Here is a 23,407-nt window from a genome sequence, read left to right as displayed (position 1 = left end):
TTGAAAGCCTTACTGAAATCACATCTCCTCCAAGAGGCCTTCTCTGATTAAGCCCTTCTTTTCCCACTCCCTCTCCCTTCTGCATCGCTTATGCATTTGGATTTGTACCCTTGAAGCCCTTGACACTCATCTCACCCTCTGCTGCACAGTACTTATGTACATACCCATAATTTATTTTAATTTCTGTCTCCATCTCAAGACTGTAAGCTCCTTGTGAGCAAGGAACATTTCTACCAATTCTGTTGCACTGTTCCAATCAATCAATCAATCAATCGTATTTATTGAGCGCTTACTGTGTGCAGAGTACTGTACTAAGCGCTTGGGAAGTACAAGTTCCAAGCACTAAGTACAATGTTCTGCACAGTAAGTGCTAAATACATTTAACGATTGGTCTATTAATAAAAACAATAATAATAATTGTGGTATTTTTAAGCACTTACTATGTGCCAGACATTGTACTAAGCCCTGTGGTGGTTACAAGTAAATTGGGTTGGGTTACAAATTGGGTAAGCAGTGTGGCTTAGTGGAAAGAGCATGGATTTAGGAGTCAGAGGTTGTGGGTTCTAATTCCGGCTCTTCCAGTTGTCTGCTCTGTGACTTAGGGCAAGCCACTTAACTTATCTGTTCCTCAGTTGCCTCATCTGTAGAATGGGGATTAAGACTATGAGCCCCAAGTGGGACAACCTGATTACCTTGTATCTACCCCAGTGCTTAGAACAGTGCTTGACATCATAGTAAGTGCTTAACAAATACCATAATTATTACTAGCTGGAGTAAGTTCAAGATAATTAATTCAGACACTGACTCTCCCCTCAGAGGGTTCATAGTCTAGGGTAGGGCTGCTTTTTACTTTCCACTCAGAACTTATCATTGTCAGCTTCAGTTTTGGGGGTTACAGGGCCACCTGTCTGTGACCATTTTGAGAAAGTAGCATAGTCTAGTGGCTAGAGCATGGGCCTAGGAATCAGAAAGACCTGGGTTCTAATCCCAGCTCCACCGCTTGTCTGCTGTGTGACCTTGATCAAGTCACATAACTTCTCTTTGCCTCAGTTACCTCATCTGTAAAATGGGGATTAAGACTGTAAACCCCACGTGTGACAGAGACTGGGCCCAAACTGATTATCTTGTATCTACCCCAGCTCTTATTACAGTGCCTGGTACATAGTAAATGCTTAACAAATACCTTAAAAAAGAAAGAATAGGTAACAATCACTCTCCTCTGGGGATAGTTTGAAAGCTGGGATGCCTGAAGGAAAGGATTGACCTGAAGACCTTTCGAAGCTCCTTCCAGACCTGGGATTCTGAAGTTTGCCTACCCTTATCTTCCCTTAGCACTTAGGGAGATCTCAGTGAGTTGCCTGCACTCCTCCGGTCAACACTGGAGGGAAATATAGAGCACTACAAAGTCCAGTCAAGGCAGAGAAGTAGATGTTTCTTACAAGTGGCTTAGAAAATATAGCATTCCTAGGGAAAGCAGTTCACAGAGAAGACCTAGAAGGCCAAAAATTTGAAGTCTGTAAGCCTGTAATTTTGAACCACTGCCATTAAACGAAGTCTATTGATGTCTGGGGAAACTGAAAATGGTCATGGTAAGTGGAAGCTATATGGTTCGTTTACTGCTCTAGAGGATTCCATCAGCTATGCTGTAGGCTATTACAGCAGCAGTTGAAAATGCAAATAGTAGAGCAGGATCCAATAGCTACTAGCAAAAACCAGATCAAACTATGTACCCAGGAGAGATTTTATATAGAAATCCATATTCACTTTAAAAAAGTACTTATTCATTGCGTGCCTAAGGCATGTGGCATGTACTTAAAGAAGAAACTAAAGGGTTTACTGAAATGAAATGAAATCTTTCAAATCTCTGTGTTTTGTTTTTGTTTTGTAGTTTTTCACCTTTGAGCAGTACAAGAAATTGCTTGGATATATGTCACTGCCCCCAGGACTTGTAAGTGAAAATATTTATTGAACATAAGAAAGAGTGTGATTTTATAGAACAAGAACTGGAACCCAAACCCTTTTGATGTCCAAAAATTAAAAAAAAAATCAAAAAGTGCAAAGTGCCATTATTCAGCATTCATTTTGCTTGCTCAAGGCACGCTTCCCAATAGCTCACAATGTGGTCATTTTTTGGCTCTGAGAATCAACTTGCGATCCTAATAGTCCTTGTGGAAAAGCCAAGGGAGTTGTTTCGATAATGCTCAGTACATAGAGCATTTCTAAAGGAGGTTTTTAAAAATCAAGGCATTTTTATGTATTCAAGTGACACACATCTCTATTGTGCAAAGACCCGTACGTTTAAAAACTCAGGCCCCTTTTCCAGATTTTGCTTAACCTGTCAAAGCAATGAGATTTTGAACTTGGGTTTTGTTACCAGAAGCCAGCTGAAGCATCTTGTGTAGGAAAGTTAATGACAATTCAGATAGGAAGTGTGATAAGGATCACTGGGTTTCATCTGTTTTCTATCAGGCAGAAAGTGGGCATCAGTAGAAACGTTCACCTCCACATGCAAGAGAACATCTCGGTACCCCCACCTAGAGATGCTCAATTTGCATTTGCCCCTGAATCTAATCGCCTACCCTTTTCAGTTGAAATTTTATTATCCTATTGGAGTTTTTGCAAAAAAGCGGGAAAGACCTTCTGACCTTTATTAGCATCACCACACAGGAATGTCTTGGGAAGCAGCTGAGGGCACAGCAGTACTCCTGATGATGAGGTCTGATAGGGATATTCTGCCTTAGGGCCACAGACTGGGCCTGCTTCCCCTGCCAACCAAGTTGCAGTGTGTTGAGGAAACAGGAATGGGGTGAAGAGAGTGTGGATGGTGTGGATGGATAGCAAACCATCGCTACTGCTGAAAACACTATTCAAATGCATATCCTGCTGGTGATGGAGTAGCCCTCTCCCTCCCTCTCCCCCCAACTCCAACCCTAAAATTCTCTGAGGCACAGAGAGCCTCAGTATGGTCCAGAGATAAGGATGGCAAAGCAGGGGTGAGCAGTAGCCTTTTGGGTGAATGAGCAGTCATAATTAGTGAAACAGTGCTCATTGAAGGACTAGGACTAGGCGAGCTATGTTCCCAGGTGCCCAGGATGAGAGGGATTGCTTTTTGGTCATCCTCACTCACAGATGCACTCTCCCCATCACCAGCCTCATCTGTGAACACAGAGGACAATTAGTTGTAGGTAACCCAGCATAACCTAGTGGTAAGAGCATGGGCTTGGGAGTTAGAGGTCATGGGTTCTAATCCTGGGTCTATCACTTGTCTGCTATATGACCTTGGGCAAGTCACTTGACGTCTCTGCGCCTCAGTTACCTCATTTGTAAAATGGGGATTAAGATGATGAGCCAACCCATGTAAAACAGGGGCTGTCCCACCTGATTACCTTGTATCTACCCCAGTGCTTAGAACAGTGCTTGGCACATAGTAAGCACTTAAAAACCATAATTATTATTATTATAATCCATCAGTTTTTTATTGCACTCCTACTAACTGAAATATGGGGACCTTATAGGAAAAATAAGATAGGGCCCCTAAGGGGCTTATGATCTAAGCTGGAGGCAGGAAAACTATCCATCTGCAGGCACACAAAACTAAGGGACAGGAGTGCAGAAGCATAAAGGCATGTAAAGAATGTATCAAGCCACCACTGTTGAGAGAAATTGTGAATGGATTAAAAATCACCGTTTCTTGGGAAAAGTCCCTACTTGGGGCAGCAAAGAAGCCAAGAATCTCTTGTCTCAGCTACCTTCTGTCCTGACCAGAAATGGAGAAAACACAACCTCGGAGAGTGAATCCACCTGGCAGACGGCAGTAGGAAGTCCCTGCCTGCAGCCCACAAAAATGTTGAGAACTCTCCTCTGAGGTCTTGTCCTCATCCACAAGGGTTTCAGCAAGGGAACCTGTGGCTGAGGGCACAGGGGTGGCCTTGAGAAGCAGTGTGGTCCAGTGGATAGAGCACGAGCCTGGGACTCAGAAGGACCTGGATTCTAATCCCAGCTCTGCCACTTGTCTGCTGTGTGACCTAGGATGAGTCACTTCACTTCTCTGTGCCTCAGTTCCCTCATCTGCAAAATGGGGATTAAGACTGTGAGCCTCATGTGGGACAGGGACTGTATCCAAACTGATTAGCTCGTGTGTACCCCAGAGCTTAGTACAGTGCCTAGCACAGTGTAGGTGCTTAACAAATACTATTAAAAAAAATGGTCAGCTGGCACAGGGCTCTGGACAGCTCTGGTCGGCGTAACCTCGCTGGGCCATTGAGTTTGTTTCAGTCCTCTAGACTGTAAGCTCACTGTGGGCAGGGAATGTGTCTGTTATATTGTTACATTGTACTCTCCCAAGCAAGTAGTTCAGCGCTGTTCACACAATAATAAGCACTCCAGAAATATAACTGATTGATAGAGAAGCAGCGTGGCTCAGAGGAAAGGGCACGGGCTTTGGAGTCAGAGGTCATGGGTTCAAATCCCGGCTCTGCCAGTTGTCAACTGTGTGACTTTGAGCAAGTCACTTAACTTCTCTGTGCCTCCGGTACCTCATCTGTAAAATGAGGATTAAGACTGTGATCCCTCTTTGAGGCAACTTGATCACCTTGTAACCTCCCCAGTGCTTAGAACAGTGCTTTGCACATAGTAAGCGCTTAATAAATGTCATCATTATTATTGGTTTCAAGGACCCTAAGCTCATCTCTAAGATTGTAAGCTCATAGGCAGGGAACGTGCCTGCTAATTCTGTTGCATTGTACTCTCCCAAGCGCTTAGTACAGTGTACATAGTAAATGCTCAATAATTACCATTGATTGATTTCAAGTCATCCCTCTCACTGCTGGCTCCGTTTCCTTGCTGGATCATCATGAATAGCCAGTAATTAGGGACGAATCCCATCATTCCTCTCCAGAAACCCTTCCCCCCGATTCCATGATTTATATAAATCAAAACATTGGACCAGCAATTAAAAGTATTTATCTGGGATCTCACATCCAGAGCCCAGAAAACCAGGAATGTAACCTAACCCACTGGTATCTGATCAATAGTCCCGAGCACTCGTTATGACAGTGACTGTAGCTGAATCTCGGGAAGAACACAAAAGTGAATTACTTGGAAGATTGCATTTAGTGAGTAACAAAATCCTCAACATCTGGATTTTAGCTTTCTTGGTCAGATGAGTTTGGGATTGGAATTTTTTTTTTTCAGTTTTGGCTCCCAGGATGGAAGGTTAAGATAAATGAAGTCAAGATTTTCTCGCTTTACCCTACAAGGCCCTGTTTACAATTCCCCCCACAGAGGGGGGCCTTGGAAGAGGAGATGAAACCCCTCTATTTGTCACTGTGAACCCCCCAGAAACTGGGACATTAAGGGCTACTTTTCTGGGACCATTCAGCTGGATGAATCTGGGAGCAATTTCTAGAAAGTTTCACCCACTATTCAGACCTTGTATTAGTCTAAAACCTTCTTCAATCCATCAGTTAATCAATGGTATTTATTGAGCACTTAACTATGTGCAGAGCACTGTACTAAGTGCTCGGGAGAGTACAAGACAACAAAATTAGTGGACACGTTCCCTACTATCAATGAGCTTACAGACTAGAGGGGGAGATTGACATTAATATGAATGAAGAAGTAATGTAAAATACATAATTTGAAGATTCGTACATAGGTGCTGTGGCGTTGGGGGTGGGGCAAACATCAGATATCCAAAGGTCACAGATCCAAGGGCATAGAGGATGCAGAAGGGAGAGAGAGCTGGGGAAAAGAGGGCTTAATTGGGAAGAAGATAAAACCTTCTTCCTTTTAAGCCAGTTCTGCACTGCCCTTCCTTCTACGTCTCTTAACTCTGGGAGAGAAGCTTACTACTCCCAATTCTATTTTCTAGAACAATTCGTCCAGAATAGTGAGGAAGAACAGTGGAACAAAAATCATTTCTATTTTGCTAACTCTCTAAATATTAAGAGTATTTACAAATATATATGTAAACTATCTGCATATTTTATCAGGCATTTGCCAGTTAGGTTTTCAGGGCTGTTTTTTTTTTCTTACTGATGGTCCACCTCCTTGAGCTCTTTTCCTCAATCAATCACATTTATTGAGTGCTTACTGTGTGCAGAGCACTCTACTATGCTCTTGGGAGACTACAATATAGCAGAGTTGGTTTATGACTGACAAGTAACCATTTCAAACTGCTTACCATCTCAAACTCCAGTTCATTTGATTGTGAGGACACATTTAGTGTACATCTAAATATACACATATAGTGTATATTTATTTATAGTTTATATTATATTAATTTATGTATATTAATTATTTATATTAATGTCTGTCTTCCCCTCTAGACCTTGAGCCTGCTATCAGCAGGGAATGTGCCTATTCATTGTTATATTGTATTAATTCATTCCATCATATTTATTGAGCACTTACTGTGTGCAAAGCACTGTACTAAATGCTTGGGAGAGTACAATATAGCAACAGACAAATTCCTGCCCACAACAAGCTTACAGTCTAGAGGGATTACACAGTCTAGAGGTGCTCTCCCAAGCACTTAGTACAATGCTTTGAATACAGTAAGCACTCAATAAATACGATTGAATGAATCTTGAATCAGTGATGCAGGCTTTCTCTTAGTTACAAATATCTTTTTGGTAGGAGCTGGGCATTTTATTTTGAATTTTTCGAATGTGGTTTGTGGCTTCGGTAATTGCTTCTTCAGGAACTGTCAGCATCTAATTCTGGAGCCGAGCAGTTTGGTAACGGTATCCCAGCCACGCACGTGGGTCTCTGCATTCTCATCAAAACATCCAGCTCGATGGTTTAATGGCTGACAGGACTTGAACTGGGGGTGGATAGGAACAAGTTGTTTAATGTTGATGGGTCTCATTTTTCCAGGTTTTTGCAGTTGCTGGACTAGGATCAGGACTGACAGAAGCCATTGTGGTTAACCCTTTTGAGCTTGTCAAAGTTGGCTTACAGGCCAATCGGAGCACATTTGCCCAGGTAACTACCTATTTTCATACGGTTGGGAAGAACTGTGAAAAGTTATCCACATCTGGGAAACCTGCGAGCCAGTCCTCCTCACTTGGCGAAACCGGTGAATGGTTTCAGGGGGACAAGCGAAGATAGAATTAACCAAATTACTAACCGAATTAACCAAATCACCGGACAAACCGGTGCTGATACATTTTGATTTTGAACACCAAAATGTAATCTCTCAAGACTTTTCAGGACAAGTTTCAGAGCCTGGCAAAATTGCTGTGATCCAGTTTATGAACCATGACAAAGATTAATTAATCAATCAATGATATTTATTGAGCACTTACTATCTGTAGAGCATTGTGCTAAGTGCTTGGAAAAGTACAGGTACAATGGAGTTGGTAGGTGTGATCCATGCCTTCAGGAATTTACAGTCTGGTGGGGAAGACAGACAATACAGATAGGGGAAACAGCCCTGGGTGGGGTATCAAAGCACTAAAGAGGACCACACTCCACCACATAGGTGATACACAGGGTGGGGAAAGGGAGGCTTAGTCAGGGAAGGCCTCTTGGAGGAGATGTGATTTTAAGAGGGTTTTGTAGTTGGGAAGAATGGTGCTCTGTTGGATATGAAGAGGAAGGGAGGGAATTCCAGACCAGAGGATAGACTTGGGCAAGGGGTCTGTAGTGAGACAGACTAGGTTGTGGTACAGCAAGTAAGTTGACGTTAGAGGAGTGAAGTGTGCAGACAGGGTCATAGTAGGAGATTAGCGAGGTAAAGTGGGAGGGGGAAAGTTGATTGTATGCCTTAAAGCCAGTGGTAAGGAGTTTCTTTCCATTTGATCATTCAGCTATGCTTATTTGAAAAGTTAGAAATATATATCCTGTGGACTTCCCCACAAGAAGAATGGCAGTCTGAAAGGTCACAGTACCTGCACATTTGGGCAGAGTGAGTTCATGATGTTTTATCACTGCTCACCGCCTCATTCTCATCTCTCTTGCCGCTGACCACTTGTTCATGTCCTCCCTTCTGCGTGGATGTTCCTCCCTCTTCACATCCAACAGACCCCTACTTTCTCCACTTTCAAAGCCCTACAATCAAATCTATCAATCAGTGGTATTTATTGAGCACTTACTGTGTGCAGAGCACTTTATTAAGCACTTGGAAGGATACAACAGGATTGATAGATAAATCTCCTGCCCACAATGAGATTGCAGTTTAGAGGGAAATCGTATGTCCTCCAGGTGGCCTTCCCTGATTAATCTCATCACCCCACCCTCTTTCCCCCACAACTCCCACTTCAGCACTTCTGGGTCATTTGGGTACTCCCTCCCTCCCCTCTAGCCCTTATGTAAATATCTTTAGTTCACCTGTTCCCCCTAGCTGCAGTTTATTTTATTATCTGTCTCCCATTCATTTATTCAGTCATATTTATTGAGCACTTTCTGTTTGCAGAGCACTGTACTAAGTGCTGGGGAAGCACAAGTCGGCAACATATAGAGACGGTCCCTACCCAACAATGGGCTCACAGTCTACAAGTCACAATCTACAATCCCATACTAGATTGTAAGGTCCTTGAGGGTGGGAATCATGTCTGGCTTTCCTGTACCCTTCCAAGCACTTAGTACAGTGCTCTCCAGAGAGTAAGTGCTCAATCTTACTACTGATTGAAGAACTAGTGTCTCCATGTGACCTTTGAGTTACATTATCCAACCCCATTTGAAGCAGGGCCCAGTTAACGCTGTAGTTTAAAACACTCTGGTCCTCAGCATAAACGGACTGTGGATGTTTTTGATGCCCCCAAAATGGGAAAATAGCCTATTCCCCCCAACTCTTTTTTGGTACCCGGATAATGTATTGCAATAACCATGGCTTGTCTCTTTCCTTCGCATTCTATATTTCCTGTGTACCGGTCAAAATCCCTAACGCTTGACACACCCCCTCCAATTCCAGAGAAGCAGCTTGGCTCAGTGGAAGGAGCACAGGCTTTGGAGTCAGAGGTCGTGGGTTCAAATCCCAGCTCTGCCAATTGTCAGCTGTGTGACTTTGGGCAAGTCACTTAACTTCTCTAGGCCTCCGTTCCCTCATCTGTAAAATGGGGATTAAGACTGTGAGCCCCCCGTGGGACAACCTGATCACCTTGTAACCTCCCTGGTGCTTAGAACAGTGCTTTGCACATAGTAAGCTCTCAATAAATGTCATCATTATTATTATTATTATTCCAGAGCCAGAACCTTGGCCTGCATCTTCAAATTTGTCATGAGTAGAGAAAACCGGTCTCTAATTCAAATATTCCTGACCTTCTGTGGGGAGAAAAGTAATCCCAGCTTTGTCATGCTCGAGTTTGGTTCAGTAGGTGTGAAAACACATTCAGATAAAATCGGAATAGACCCAAATCTTCTCCCGTCCTTCACACTAAACCCAAGCAAAGTGGTGTTTGGGTTTGGGGTTTTCTTTGGCTTTAGATTATGCTTGTCCAGGGACTTCAGTTGACGGAGAATTATTGCTAGGCAATGTTGATTCAGAAGCCAATGGTCCCCAGTGGCCTTGTGATTTTGATGTTTGTCAAATCACCAGGAATCATACTCCCCTTTGACGATTGTAGGCCAAGATGGCATTTCCTTGGTATCATTCCCACTAGCCAAGAAAAATCCAAATCTGAAGGCAACAGTGCAGACTTGTAAGAATTATTTTCTAATTTTCTTCTCCACTTGAAAGTTCATCTAAAAAGAGTTTTCTTTATATTTATCTGGCAAAGCAGTTGTGTTTTCCTTTGTTGAAGTTGGTTAAAGTAATGCGTCGACACTAAATTTTCCTTCACTGTGTTATCAGTACCTCTTTAAAAGCAATATGGCCTAGTGGAAAGAGGATGGGCCTGGAGTCAGAGGACCTGGATTCTAACTCCAGTTTTGCCATTTGTCTACCCCTTGGGCAAGTCAAATGGTTTTTAAAGTCAGAAGACCAGTCAACAGTGCTATAGAGATTATGGCTATTCAGAAGTAGACACCAGAAATGGAAAAACCACCACTGATTCGATCTGTTGATGGTGATGATGGGAACCATAAGTGTGTACTATGTAATAAGCATTGTGCTAAACTCTCAGAGACAAGATAATCAGGTTAGACATAGTACCCTGCCCACCTGGGGCTCGCAGTTTGCAAGAAAGGGATTCAGTTATTTTATGCCCATTTTATAAATAAGGAAGCTGAAACACAGAGAGGTTATGAGATTTGCTCAAGGTTAAACAGCAGGCAAGTGTCAGAGGCAGGGCTATAACATGGGTCTCTTGACTCCCAGTTTTATATACTTTATCATATCACAGGAATGATTAGGTGCTCAAGTCTCCTCATTCTGGAAATGAGAATATGAATTTATGTCGATTGAAAGAGCACAGGCTTTGAAGTCAGAGGTCATGGGTTCAAATCCCAGCTCTGCCATTTGTCAGCTTTGGGCAAGTCACTTAACTTCTCTGGGCCTCAGTTACCTCATCTGTAAAATGGGGATTAAGACTGTGAGTCCCCCGTGGGACAACCTGATCACCTTGTAACCTCCCCAGCTCTTAGAACAGTGCTTTGCACATAGTTAAGTGCTTAATAAATGCTATCATTATTATTATTATTATCCTGTGATGGTGGCCCAGAGTTCAAGGAGTGGAACACCCCCTGAATCCCATAATGGTTTCACTAAAGAAAAGAAGTGAGTTAGCCAGAGTTACAGTCAGGGACAGAAAATGTCCTTTGTGTACAGATAAGTCTGTACATAAATGAGAGCATGTGTCATACATTGGGTTAAATTCCTACTTTTCCCAAATTAAAACCTCTGTTATATCTTACCCTTTGGAAAGTCAGTGGATGTTTTTTCATGAATGTAATTATTTGAGCTACTGACCCCTCTCTGTTCAGTAATGTCCAAGCCATCACAATATTTTTTTCTTCCTACTTTACCTCTGTTTCCCAGGGGTTCCAAAGTCCACTTGCAAAATCCATATCCTTCTGGAGGATTATGAGAAACAAAGTGACCTAGTAGATAGAGCATGGGCCTGGGAATCAGAAGGACCCAGATTCTAATCCCACTCTCCCACTTGTCTGCTGGGTGACCATGGGCAAGTCATTTAACTTCTCTTTGCCTCAGTTACCTCATCTGTAAAATGGGGCTAAAGATGGTGAGCCCCACCATGGGACATGGACTGTGTCTAACCAGATTTTCTTGGACCTATCCCAACACTTAGTACAGTGGCTGGCACATAGTAAATGCTTAAGAAATAACACCCAAAAACTGTGGAAACAGAAGGGTGCACTAAATGTCCATCTGGGATCCATAATTGGGCCAGCTCCGATAGGAATATTTTTCAGTGCTTAGTAGTTATGGGCACATAGTAAGTGCTTAACAAATACCATCATCATCATCAGCTGACCAAACCCAACCCCGCTTCCTTCCTCACACCTCCACAATGGCAGGGAGACCCTGAGGGTCTACTTACTCTCTACTGTTCACTCCCCCTTCCTCCTTGGCCTCTCATATGGCCAGCCTTCCCCTTATATCAGCCATCTTATGTATCAGTTCTGATGAGAATTTATTTGGGGATGGAAAAGGCAAGCTGGGATAACCTGAGTGTGAGTGTTGTCATGGAACTTAATGAGTGTGTGTGTGTGTGTGTGTGTGTGTGTGTCTGTGTGTCTGTGTGCATTTTCGTTCAGGTATCAGAGCGGGTAGGGCTGAGGGACTGGCGTAAGGGACTCCCTGCCCCCATCCATACTCCCCAACCAAACGTTAATGAAGTCAGAGCCATGGATTGAAAGAAAATCTGATTCAAAGGAAATGTGAAAATTGGATTGTCATCTGTTTTCTCACATTTTCTCACCATTGTTTGAATTTTATTCCAAAATAAAGGAAACGAATGAAAATGCTGCATGACCTCAGTAGTATTTATTGAGCACTTATTGTGTGCAGAGCACTGTACTAAGTGCTTGGGAGAGTACTACAGAGTTGGTAGACATGTTCCCTGCCCGCAGCGAGCTTACACTCTAAAGGGGGAGACAGACATTAATACAATGCAGCATTTTCAGCGGGACCAAGGCAGACGCCCCTCCATTGGGCGAAGGGGGCTCCACTGGCTTACCTTTCTGCCATGAGACAAAAACGAATTCACAACATGCATTGTTTCGGGTCTTCCACAATCCAGTCGCACCTTGTCTCTAGACGCCCGGCCATGTGCCCCTTTGCCGTGCTGTCACCCCTGTTCCATGTGGTCTCTTGACATGTTAGGGATGTGGCCCAGCTCTGTGTTGGCTCCACCAAAGGATGGACTACTGACACTCTTCCCTGGCAGGGGGCCACCCTGTGCAGAACGCTGCCACAATTGTGTACCCAAGAAGAAGGCCTGAGGCCCAGTGCCTCAGGCTGGGATCTCAAAGTGGGAGCTGCCCCAGCCCTGCTTAGTAGAGAATGGAAACTTCCAGAAGAAACAGCAAACTACCCTGCCCGCCTCATGACTCTCCTTCAGGAACTGACCACTGACCCAGCATAGGGTTAGCCAGCGGAGTTTCTGATCAGAGGCCTTGTTCTGTTCCTGGGAGTCTTGCCCTGTGGTTTGGGGCATATTCATTTGTCTATGCTTCAGTTACCTGGTCCGTAAAATGGGGATTAAGACTCTAAGCCCCATGTGGGTCAGGGACTGTGTCCAACCTAATTAATCTGTATCTACCAAGCGCTTAGCACAGTGCCTGGTACGTAATAAGCTCCTAACAAATACCATTTCAAAAACCCAAGAAGTTTTCTCAGCTCAATTCCAGCCTGCAGGAACAAAGCCCACCTTTCGATCCTTGTCCAGGTGACTGAGACATATAAGGTATTGAAGCATCTCTCCAGAGACATTTCAAGAGTTTCCTCAGGCCTCACCATCCCAAGGGGGAGCAAGGGGAGGAGGGGAGAAGCTCTGCTAGCAGAGAGGGGAATGGCAATCTGTGCCCACTGCAGCCTCCGCCCCTTCGGCCGAGGCCCATGTGAGAGTCAAGGCCGTGCCTGGACGCGGATTGGTAACTTAATATGAAAATCGGATTGAAACTCAATATTAGCAGCAAGCCGGCCTCGGCTCCCACCTCACCCCGCCACACGGGGTTGGACAGCAAGGGAGCCATCTGGCCACGCCGCTGTTAGCTCAGCGTTTTGTTTGGAAATGAAAGCTCAGTAATCAAATAAGTTTAGTAAAATCCTTAGTGTTTACAAAATCTAGTCAAAATGGTTTTAAATTTGCCTGGCTAAGCAGCCCGGTGGAAGTCATGTTTTGCCTTTCTAATGGATTATTTGCTTACATGTGGGTGACGGTGTGGCCTAGCATGGAGCGAGGATTAGGGACTTTCCCGAATTCTTTGTCAAAGACTCATAATTGCCATGGCAGTGGGTGGGTGGGTGGGGGCAGTTGTACATCGAATGCACGTATGGCATGGATGCAATGATTCTCTAGAAGGAACCAACACATGGGCTGCAAGCCAGCCGGGCCCGCCTGCCACTTCTGAGCAATCGGTAGTCTACGCTTTCTTTGCTTGTGGCTGGCTGGCAGTGGGTCTTCAAGGAAAGGGGTAAAATGCCTTTAAGCAACAGTGAGTGAGGTGTGTCCCCAGTAGTCAAAGCCAACAGAAGGAGTGAGCTCATTCACCCTTAAACATCGATGTGGGGGTTGACCTGTGTGGATTGAACTCCCAGAAGGGACTGTCCAACGTAGAGTCAAGGTTCAGTGATGTTTGGTTCTGCAGCCTCGAGCCTGTGCCGTTCTGTTTTCCCTAGACAGTGTGAACTGATGAGGGAGGAGCCCTTTTACTCAGATGCCCTGGTCACCAGGAAGGGAAGAGATCAGAAAAGCAGCGTGGCCTAATGGAAAGAGGACAGGCCTGGGAGACAGAGGACTTAGGTCCATCATCCCTGCTGTGTGACCTTGGGCAAATCATTTAATTTCTCTGTGCCTCAGTTTCCTTATTTGTGAAATGGGGATTCAATACCTGTTCTCCCTCTCCTCTAGAGTGTGAGCCCCTCATGCGACAGGGACTGTGTCGGCCTTGATTAAGTTGTACCTACCACAGTGCTTAAGTACAGTGCTTGACAGATAGTAAGCGCTTATCAAATATGATAATTATTATCATTATCATCTTACAACTTTAGGGATCCATCTGGGTATTCTCTCCTTGTCATTCTATTTTTTTATGGTATTTGTTACCTCTTCGTGGAAAAAGCACAGGCTTAGGAGTCAGAGGACATGGGTTCTAATCCTGGCTCTGCCATTTGTCAGCTGTGTGACTTTGAGCAAGCCACTTAACTTCTTTGAGCCTCAGTTACCTCATCTGTAAAATGGGGATTAAGACTGTGAGCCCCACGTGGAACAACCTGATTACCTTGAACCTACCCCAGTGTTTAGAACAGTTCTTGGCATTTGACAAATACTATTATTATTATTATTATTATTATTATTATTATTATTATTATTATTACCTCCTGATGAAGAGAACTGAAAAAATTTGAATGGTTCCAGAAGTTACTTGCCACTGAGGAGGGCATCCAGTGACACTCTGGCCTATGGTCACAGTTCACACATGATTTTCAGTGAAAACCCTAAAGATCAGTACAGCAGTTGTGAATGTCTCATTCAACCATGGGGTAAAAACTGGATAAGGGAGCAGGTGGGTCCTGCTTCTGAGGAGGACGCTTACTGCGGTTTGCTTCGCCACATAGAAGTATTCTTTCCCATTGCCCAAGCCTCTAGAAGCAGCCTGGCCTGGCAGCAAGAGCACGTGCTTGGGAGTCAGAGGATGTGGGTTCTGGTCCTGGCTGTGCCACTTGTCTGCTGTGTGACCTTGGGCAAGTCACTTAACTTCTCGTTGCCTCAATTACCTCATCTGTAAAATGGGGATTAACACTGTGAGCCTCACCTGGGACAACCTGATAACCTTGTATCTTTCCCACTGCTAAGAACAGTGCTTGGCACATAGTAAGCACTTAACAAATACTGTTATTATTATTATTACTAATTGCTGAGAATTGGCAAGTGGACCCTGCTGGCTTGCTGCCTGAATAATATTTCCTTAAAGAGGATCACCACACCTCCACAATAGGTGCACTAGAGGGCATGTGATGGCCATCTTAAAAAGGGTACTGACCCTGTCATCCTTGAGAAGGGCAGTAATGCAGTCACCTCTAAAAATAGTGATGCAGAGGTCATCTTTGAGAGGACCTAGGGTGGCTGCCATCTTTAGAAGGTCCCACACAGCCACCTCCATGAGGCAAGAACTCGCCTCACATACCACTTGAAGTTGGTCTGGCAAGAGGACAGCAGGGAGGAGAGGCAGGCTTGGGTGAAGGGTGGAGGCATTACCTCCCAGCTCCCCAGCACTTATCAATCAATCAATCAATCAATCGTATTTATTGAGCGCTTACTATGTGCAGAGCACTGTACTAAGCGCTTGGGAAGTACAAATTGGCATCACATAGAGACAGTCCCTACCCAACAGTGGGCTCACAGTCTAGAAGGGGGAGACAGAGAACAGAACCAAACATACCAACAAAATAAGTAGGATAGAAATGTACAAGTAAAATAAATAAATAAATAAATAAATAGAGTAATAAATATGTACAACCATATATACATATATAAAGGTGCTGTAGGGAAGGGAAGGAGGTAAGACGGGGGGATGGAGAGGGGGACGAGGGGGAGAGGAAAGAAGGGGCTCAGTCTGGGAAGGCCTCCTGGAGGAGGTGAGCATATCTGTATATCTTATGTACATATCTGTATTTGTTTATATTAATGTCTGTCTCCCCCTCTAGACTGAAAGCTCATTGTGGGCAGGAATGTGCCTCATATTGTTATATTACACTCTCCCAAGCTCAAGGTACAGTGTTGTGAGCACAGTAAGCATTCAGTAAATACGACTGACTGACCGACTGACTAATCACAAAAGCAAAATGACCATTTAGAGACTGGTTGTATGGTCAAAAATCTCCTGGATCCCTCCCTCCATCTGCCTCAGCCCCTGACAGAGCAGCGTTGACTCAGAAAGCAAAGCAGCGGTTCTCCAGGGGTCTGACAGAGAAGGATCGGTCCCTCTGGGCTATCGGCACCATTTTGAATATCAAATAAATCCTTAAGATTGTGATTCAGTGAAAGAATTCCATAGGGGACTGGGAATGAACTGTCACCTTCTGAGCTCTTTCTCTTTAAACTGCAGGTTCTCCTATTGATTTAAGACGCTATCGCATGTGGTTTCTGATGATTTATAAGAGAAAAAAACTTTCCCTTGAGGTTAATGTTGTTTGTTCTACTTAATCTAAGTAATCCCTTTGAATGAAGAGATGAGTTTGAGCATAGAATTGTAGCTGCTTTAGGAGTTTATTAAACAAGTATTAGCAAGAACTGTAGGAATTTGTGGTTCAGACAGGCTCACATCACATTAATTAGGTGACCATGAAGCAGGTTGGTTACAGGACTCTTCAGAGCTTTCCTGGATCTGTGCTCCAGGAAATTAAATGCTTGTTGCACATTCACTCCCACGAAAATGGTCACAACCAAGCTCCACGGAGGTCTCCGTAACTGGGACTGGCTCTCAGCAAAGCAAGATCATCCCTCCAGACTGTATACTCACAGTGGGCAGGAAACATATCTACCAACTCTGTTGCATTGTACTCTCCCAAATGCTTACTACTATCACTGATCTATCTACTATTTCTGTGTGCACTGCACACAGAAAGTGCTCAATAAAGACAGTGTTTGATTGGGACTAACATAGGATGGGATTTCATTCAGTTCACTAAAAGCAAAATCTTGCCCATCTGCCCTTTGGTGATTGCCGGGACAGAAACTCCGGGATTCCCCTGTCTCTCCGACTGGATGACCTCATCATCACGCTAGCCAAAGTTTCATGCTGATGGAGGTTGGTGGATTCAATCAATCAATCGTATTTATTGAGAGCTTACTGTTTGCAGAGCACTGTACTCAGCTACATCGGGCATTGTTCACAGTGTAGCATCTCCTGAATAGGAGATGATGATCTGAACAGGGGTGGAAGAAGGCAGAAAGGAGCCATGTGCTTGGAACACTAATGAACTGTGATTTGTTTTCACAAACTTTTTCCCTGAGTGACAATTCTTAGGTCAACATGTTTGTTTACATGTCAAAACCAGTTATAGATATTAGGTGACATTAGTTCCCGCGTATCTCCACTGGAGATAACTTTCCTTTCTTTACCAACAAACTCCTGGGAACTATGTCACTCTGACTTTAATTGTTGTCTGTAAAAGAATCTCCTGTTCACAAGAGGATGCTTAGGTAAAACAATTTCTGACACCTCTGTCTCGAAGGGCAGTTCTGACAAGTTGTTTTGCCTCCTTCGTGTATTCGTCATGCTGCCCAAGTCCCTTCTGAACTGTAGGCTCGTCCTCTAGACTGTAAGTTCACTGTGGGCAGGGAATGTGTCCATTTATTGTTATATTGTACTCTCCCAAGTGCTTAGACAGTGCTCTGCTTCCAGTAAGTGTTCAGTAAATTCAATTGAAGCATCTCAATATCTCTTCACAGCAACCATCCACTCTGGCCTATGCCCGCCATATCATTAAAACAGAAGGACTGGGACTCCAAGGATTGAACAAAGGTCTCACAGCAACCCTCGGCCGCCACGGTGTTTTCAACATGGTTTATTTTGGATTCTACTTCAACGTCAAAAATATCATTCCTGCCAATAAGGTAAGTGTTCAGTAAGATAAAATCCTGAAAAAAAAGAGAGCAAGCTCTCTATATATTTGATAATATCTTTGGGATGTGGCCCTCCTGAATTCACCTCACAGGCTAATCCTGTTCAGTCAATGAAGGATGACACTAAATTGTTTCTCCCTTACACTTGCTGAAATTTCATTCCAGTTTGGCACAGCTACGCAGAAGAAGTCATCCTAGGAAAAAGCTGTCCTATAAAAAGTGGATTCCTCATCCAAGAGAATAGAAGAGGAAAGTCCTCAGGGAGTGACAGGTCGGGTGCAAACAGGAAATCAGGAGGGCCAAGGAGGGGTATGAGGAGTGCCTTACAAGAGATGCCAAAGCTAATAATAAAAGGTTCTTCAAATATATCATAAACAGGAAGCTGGCTAGGGAATCACTGAGGCACTGATGATAGTTATGTCAAAGGAGTTCTCAGTGAAGGAGAGGTGACAGCAGAACAACTAAAAGGATTCTATGGCTCAGCCTTTAATAAGGCAGATCTTAAGGAGGTTCCTGTTCCCTTTTTTTTCCATCAAAGGTACTGGATTTTTATCAATTGGTAAACTGGATGGTAAGAAATCATCAGGACTGGATAGTATCTATCCAAGTGCTTTGAAAGAACTCATAAGGGATCACTGGCAAGATTAAAGCTGGACCACATAGTACAGTGCTGTGCACACTGTAAGTGTTTAATAAACAAGATTGATCAATTGGTTCTAGAAGGTACAAGGAAGGTTATTCAAGAGGGTCAATGAGATAGATCAGCTTCTGTAAGAGGATGAAACTAGAAAATTCAGAACTAGAAAGATGACGGGTGAGCGAGGACTTGATTTAAGTGTGGAGGATGTGGCCAGAACAAGAACTGATGTTCACCATAATTTTGCTTGGTTTGTTTTGAACCTACCACCTTCAACTTCAGTGGTACCCCCTAACCTGTTCTTGCAACACCATTCTGGGAGGGTTTTTGAATTTCCAGAGCAAGTTCAAAACCAACAGAAGGGAACACTTCTTCACCCAGTGGGAAGTACATATGTGGATCTTTTTTTTCCCCCGAAAGTTGAAGAGGCAGAAAATATCCATAGGTTTGAAAGGAGTTTGAATCATTTCAAAGACTAGGTGTGTAACCAACTAGGTGGATTCCTAGAAGGAAAAGCTGAGGCTATTAAAGGAAAAAAGTTAAAAGGCTTAAGAGCTGTTTAGGGAGACTGGGAATGATAGCTCTAAGATGTGTTATTAGAGGAAATAGAGGATAAATGCCATTGACTGATTGACAACTGGAAAAAGCAACCACTACCCTATTACTACTCTAGTACAGTGCTCTGCACACAGTAAGCGCTCAATAAATACGATTGATTGACTGATTGATCCTGTTGCCACTGTTAGTGTCAAACTTCTGAGCTGGGCGGACTATTGATCTAGACCAGGATAGCATTCGTCACGATCTTGAATTCGGAATATCTCCCTCGCCTAAAGCTTTGATACATAGATTTCTTCTTTCCCCAACTCTTCTTTACCCTTCTCATCCCATAGCACACTGCACTCTAATCCCCATCAGCCTTCCCTGATCCTGCTCTTTCCAACGTCCACTGCATGCCTCCCATTCTTCTCCATGGTTTCCCTCTGACATGGCAGAGGAATTGGGCATTTCATTCTCCAGGAAAAATTTGAATGTTGGGAGTTCTTAACTACTGATGTGAAACTTCACTCAGCTACTAGTTTTAAATGAGATAATAATAACGATTGTGGTATTTGCTAAGCACTTACTCTGTGCCAAGTACTGTACTAAGTACTGGGGCAAATACAGTATATGGTAGATGGAATATCTGCAGATTGAACCCTGTACCCACTCTCACACAGAGCTCGCAGTCTAAGTAGAAGGGGCAACAGAGATTTAATCCCCATTTTACAGATGAGAAAAGTGAGGCACAAAGAATTTAAGTAACTTACCCAATGTCACATAGCTGACAAGTGACAGAACTGGGATTAGAATCCAGGTCCGTGCTCTTTCCACTAGGCCATGCTGCTTCCCTGTATCTATTGATCAGAGATTAAACCAGATGTTTCAGAGTCATAAGCTGGTTTTGAGAAAACAGCAACATACAAATGTCACAGATCTTTTAAATTCCCCTACAAAAAGAAGCATCAGCATACCATGCGCACTAAAACGGAAAATTTTGAAGTACTGATGGTCTCCAAACATTTCTCTTCAACCCCCTCCCCTCCACCCCCACTCCAAAGCATTCGCCAGCACATCGGAGTGGCATCTTGACAGCCTCAGCACCAGAACATCTTGGAGAGAACACTGTGTGCGTATGTTGGCCGAAGGCCTGGAGCTGAGCAGTTCTTTGTTTTGTTTTGGTTGATTTCTGCTCCTGGCTAACTATTTGTTCAAATAAAGCAGTTACTGAGCTGCAAAGCTACGGCCTCTGAAAAAGACCAGCTTAAGACACTGAGTGAGCAGAGGGACAGTAGAAGTCTCATTCAGAGCTCCCTCCTGGAGGAGGAATGAGTCCCTGGGTATCCAGGCTGGTTTTGGCTCTTGGTTCTTTAATTTCCAGAATGGTCTAAATTGATACGGTTATCTCCTGCAAAGATATTCTAGTATCTACAGTGCCAGCTGCATCTCTCTGTATAGTTTTTCCTCTTCATCTAGATTGCCTTCATGTAGTACAGTGCTTTGCACATAGTAAGCGCTTAATAAATGCCATCGTATTATTATTATTATGTATGGATTTTGAATTTTAACTCCATGCCTTCCCTGAAAGCCCTCCCAGTCTGGGGACTTCATTCAATCTTTCATTCAGTTGTATTTATTGAGCACTCACTATGTGCAGAGCACTGTACTAAGTGCTTGGGAGAGTACAATATAACAATAAACAGACACATTCCCTGCCCACAGCAAGCTTACAGCACTTGCAATTCTCCCTCAACTTGCCCCTTTCCCACATTGTTCTCTGAGAAGCAATGTGGCCTAGTGGAAAGAGCAGGGTCCTGAGAGTCAGAGAATCTGGGTTCTCATCTGGCTTCACCACTTCTCTGCTGTGCAACATTGGGCAAGTTATTTAACATCTCTTACCCCAGTTCCCTCACCTGCAAAATGAGGATTTAATATCTGTTCTCCCTCCCACTTAGATTATGAGTCCCATGTGGGATCTGATGATCTTGTAAATACCCCAGCACTTAGTACAGTGCTTGGCGTATAGTGAGCACTGAACAAGGACTACTATTATTATTATTCTCGTAATTGGCTACTAGCCACCAACTACTTTTCCCTTCAGAAACAAGACAGCGATGGCTAAAGTGAGCCAACAGTTTGCCACCTGGAAGTTCCTTTATGAAGGCAGTTTGGAGCTGGCAATAACTGTGCCGTGTGAACTGCTAGAGAGGGCAGGCCTCTGAAAATGGGGTTGGGATTATTCCAGATTATTTTTCCTCAATTTAGATTCACATTCTATACAGAACCATATCACTTATTGAAAGGAAAACATTGTGATTCTGGGAACCAGAAATAAAAATGAATTCTCATTATCCCCACTTAAAGCCAGGGCTAGGTCACACATGAATAGCTAAAGATGACCTTAGTCTTCCAAGTTAACTCCCATTGGTACCCTTGGATAAAATGAGTTCAATTGCCTTAGACTGCTAGCTCAGGCTAAAAAGGCAAAAATCACTGGATTTATGCAAATGAACTCCAACAAGGGGGACTCCTAAATCCCTGAGTCTCTGAATATCTACTGGCTTCTAAGTCATTCTTAGTGCACTTTGCTTCTCTTCAACAATGTTCAAGCCATGATGGCACTTTAAACAATCACAGCTGTAGTAGCTGGGGCTACTCTTAGGAAAAGTTGTACTTAACATCAAAAGATTCTCAATTTGGTTCCCAGATGAAACACCTCTTTTCGATACTCTATGAAGGTGTTACTTTCCTTAGCAGTCTACTATAAATGAATGAGGAATTGCTGACTGACCTGTAAGTTTTTATTATATATTGAATTGTTCAATAGCAACTGCAACTATTTGCTATGAGTTTCCATGTCTTTTTTTTTTAATGGTATGTATTAAGCACTGACTTTGTGCCAGGCACTGTACTAGCACTGGAGTAGATACAAGGTAATCAGGTTGGACACAGTCCCAATCCCATAAGGGCCTCACAGTGTTAATCCTCGTTTTACAGATGAGGTAACTGAGGCACAGAGAAGTAAAGTGACTTGTTCAAGGTCACACAGCAGATAAGTGGAGGATCCAGGACTACAACCCAGGTTCTCTTGACTCCCAGGCTTATGCTCTAACCATTAGGCCACATGGGTATTATACCCACAAGCACAGTAAGTGTTCTTCAACTGTATACCTTCTTGTATAATAGTTCTGTGCCACACTGTACTACATGGGGAGATCTAAAGCAGGAAGATTCTCTGCTCCAATACCTGCATAGTCTGGTTGTCCTTAACACATAGAAGACAAATGAAATGCTATAGGATTTCAAACCTTGAGCATATTAATAAAGGAGAGATCTAATAGCAAAAACAAATGTGAGATAATAATAATAATGATGGCATTTATTAAGCACTTACTATGTGCAAAGCACTGTTCTAAACGCTGGGGAGGTTACAAGGTGATCAGGTTGTCCCACAGGGTCCACACAGTCTTAATCCTCATTTTACAGATGAGGTAACTGAGGCCCAGAGAAGTTAAGTGACTTGCCCAAAGTCACACAGCTGACAATTGGCGGAGCCGGGATTTGAACCCATGACGTCTGACTCCAAAGCCCGTGCTCTTTCCACTGAGCCATGCTGCTTCTCCTAAAGGATGAATCAATGAATCAAGGATCTCACTCCTCTTCTAGCTAGAATCCTCCTAAAGCAGCTCTTTAACCACTTGTTCCTGGAATAAGCAATGTGGCTTCAGACCTTGGGAAAGCACAGCGGACATGATCTTTGGTGCCTGTCAAACACAAGAGAAATGCAGCCCTTGCCAAAGCTACCACACCATTGAGAGGCCTGGACTCCGGCATTTACTAAAAAGATTTGGCTCTATCAAGCAATCAATCAATTGAGTTTATTGAGCACTTACTAGGTGCTTGGAAGAGTACAATATAGTTGGTAGAAACAGTCCCTACCTTCAAGGAGCTTACAGTCTAGCAAGATCCTTAGATCACTTTCCCAAGCACTTAATACAGTGCTCAGCATATAGTAAGCGCTCAGTAAATACCATTGATTGATTGTTACCTCATGGTGATATGACCTGCTGTGTCAGGGAAGGAAGTACCGTGTTAGCAACTTCTCCATTATTCATTCATTCATTCAATCGTATTTATTGAACGCTTACTTTGCATAGAGCACTGTACTAAACGCTTGGGAAGTACAAGTCGGCAACATATAGAGACGGTCCCTACCCAACAACGGGCTCACAGTCTAGAAGGGGGAAACAGACAACAAAACAAAGCATGTAGACACTTCTAGCAGAGAAAACAGCAGGGCTGGGTTCAGTTTTGTTCAACCTATTCTGCACAGCCAAGTTCAAGGATCCTCGAGGAAACTGCTGTCAGTACATTTTTCCAATCCCTGGGAAAGTATCATTGAAATTCCTTGAATCAATCATTCGGGAGCTCCTCTATTTCGCTGACTGGGAGCACACAAACACAAACGCATGCAGTTGATTATGAATCACTGCTCAAAATCAACAAAGCATTTTGGATTGACAATTAGCCGAAA

General features: G+C 43.5%; 1 protein-coding gene across 4 annotated transcripts in view; it reads left to right on the top strand.

Annotated features, from left to right (window-relative positions):
* Nucleotides 1-23,407, top strand: part of SLC25A21 (solute carrier family 25 member 21) — a 376,374-nt gene that overhangs the window by 327,474 nt on the left and 25,493 nt on the right. For 3 of the 4 annotated variants that reach the window (XM_038756567.1, XM_038756564.1, XM_038756565.1), the window contains exons 5-7: nucleotides 1,889-1,948; nucleotides 6,880-6,987; nucleotides 17,523-17,687. In XM_038756567.1, coding sequence (XP_038612495.1) covers nucleotides 1,889-1,948; nucleotides 6,880-6,987; nucleotides 17,523-17,687 — 333 coding nt within the window. The remainder of the gene's footprint in view (nucleotides 1-1,888; nucleotides 1,949-6,879; nucleotides 6,988-17,522; nucleotides 17,688-23,407) is intronic. The other variant, XM_038756566.1, reaches the window with a different exon arrangement.

The sequence above is a fragment of the Tachyglossus aculeatus genome, chromosome 14 (assembly GCF_015852505.1).
Source record: "Tachyglossus aculeatus isolate mTacAcu1 chromosome 14, mTacAcu1.pri, whole genome shotgun sequence".
NCBI lineage: Eukaryota > Metazoa > Chordata > Mammalia > Monotremata > Tachyglossidae > Tachyglossus > Tachyglossus aculeatus.
The sequence above is the reverse complement of the archived record's forward strand: the minus strand, read 5'-3'. Positions and strand labels throughout refer to the sequence as shown.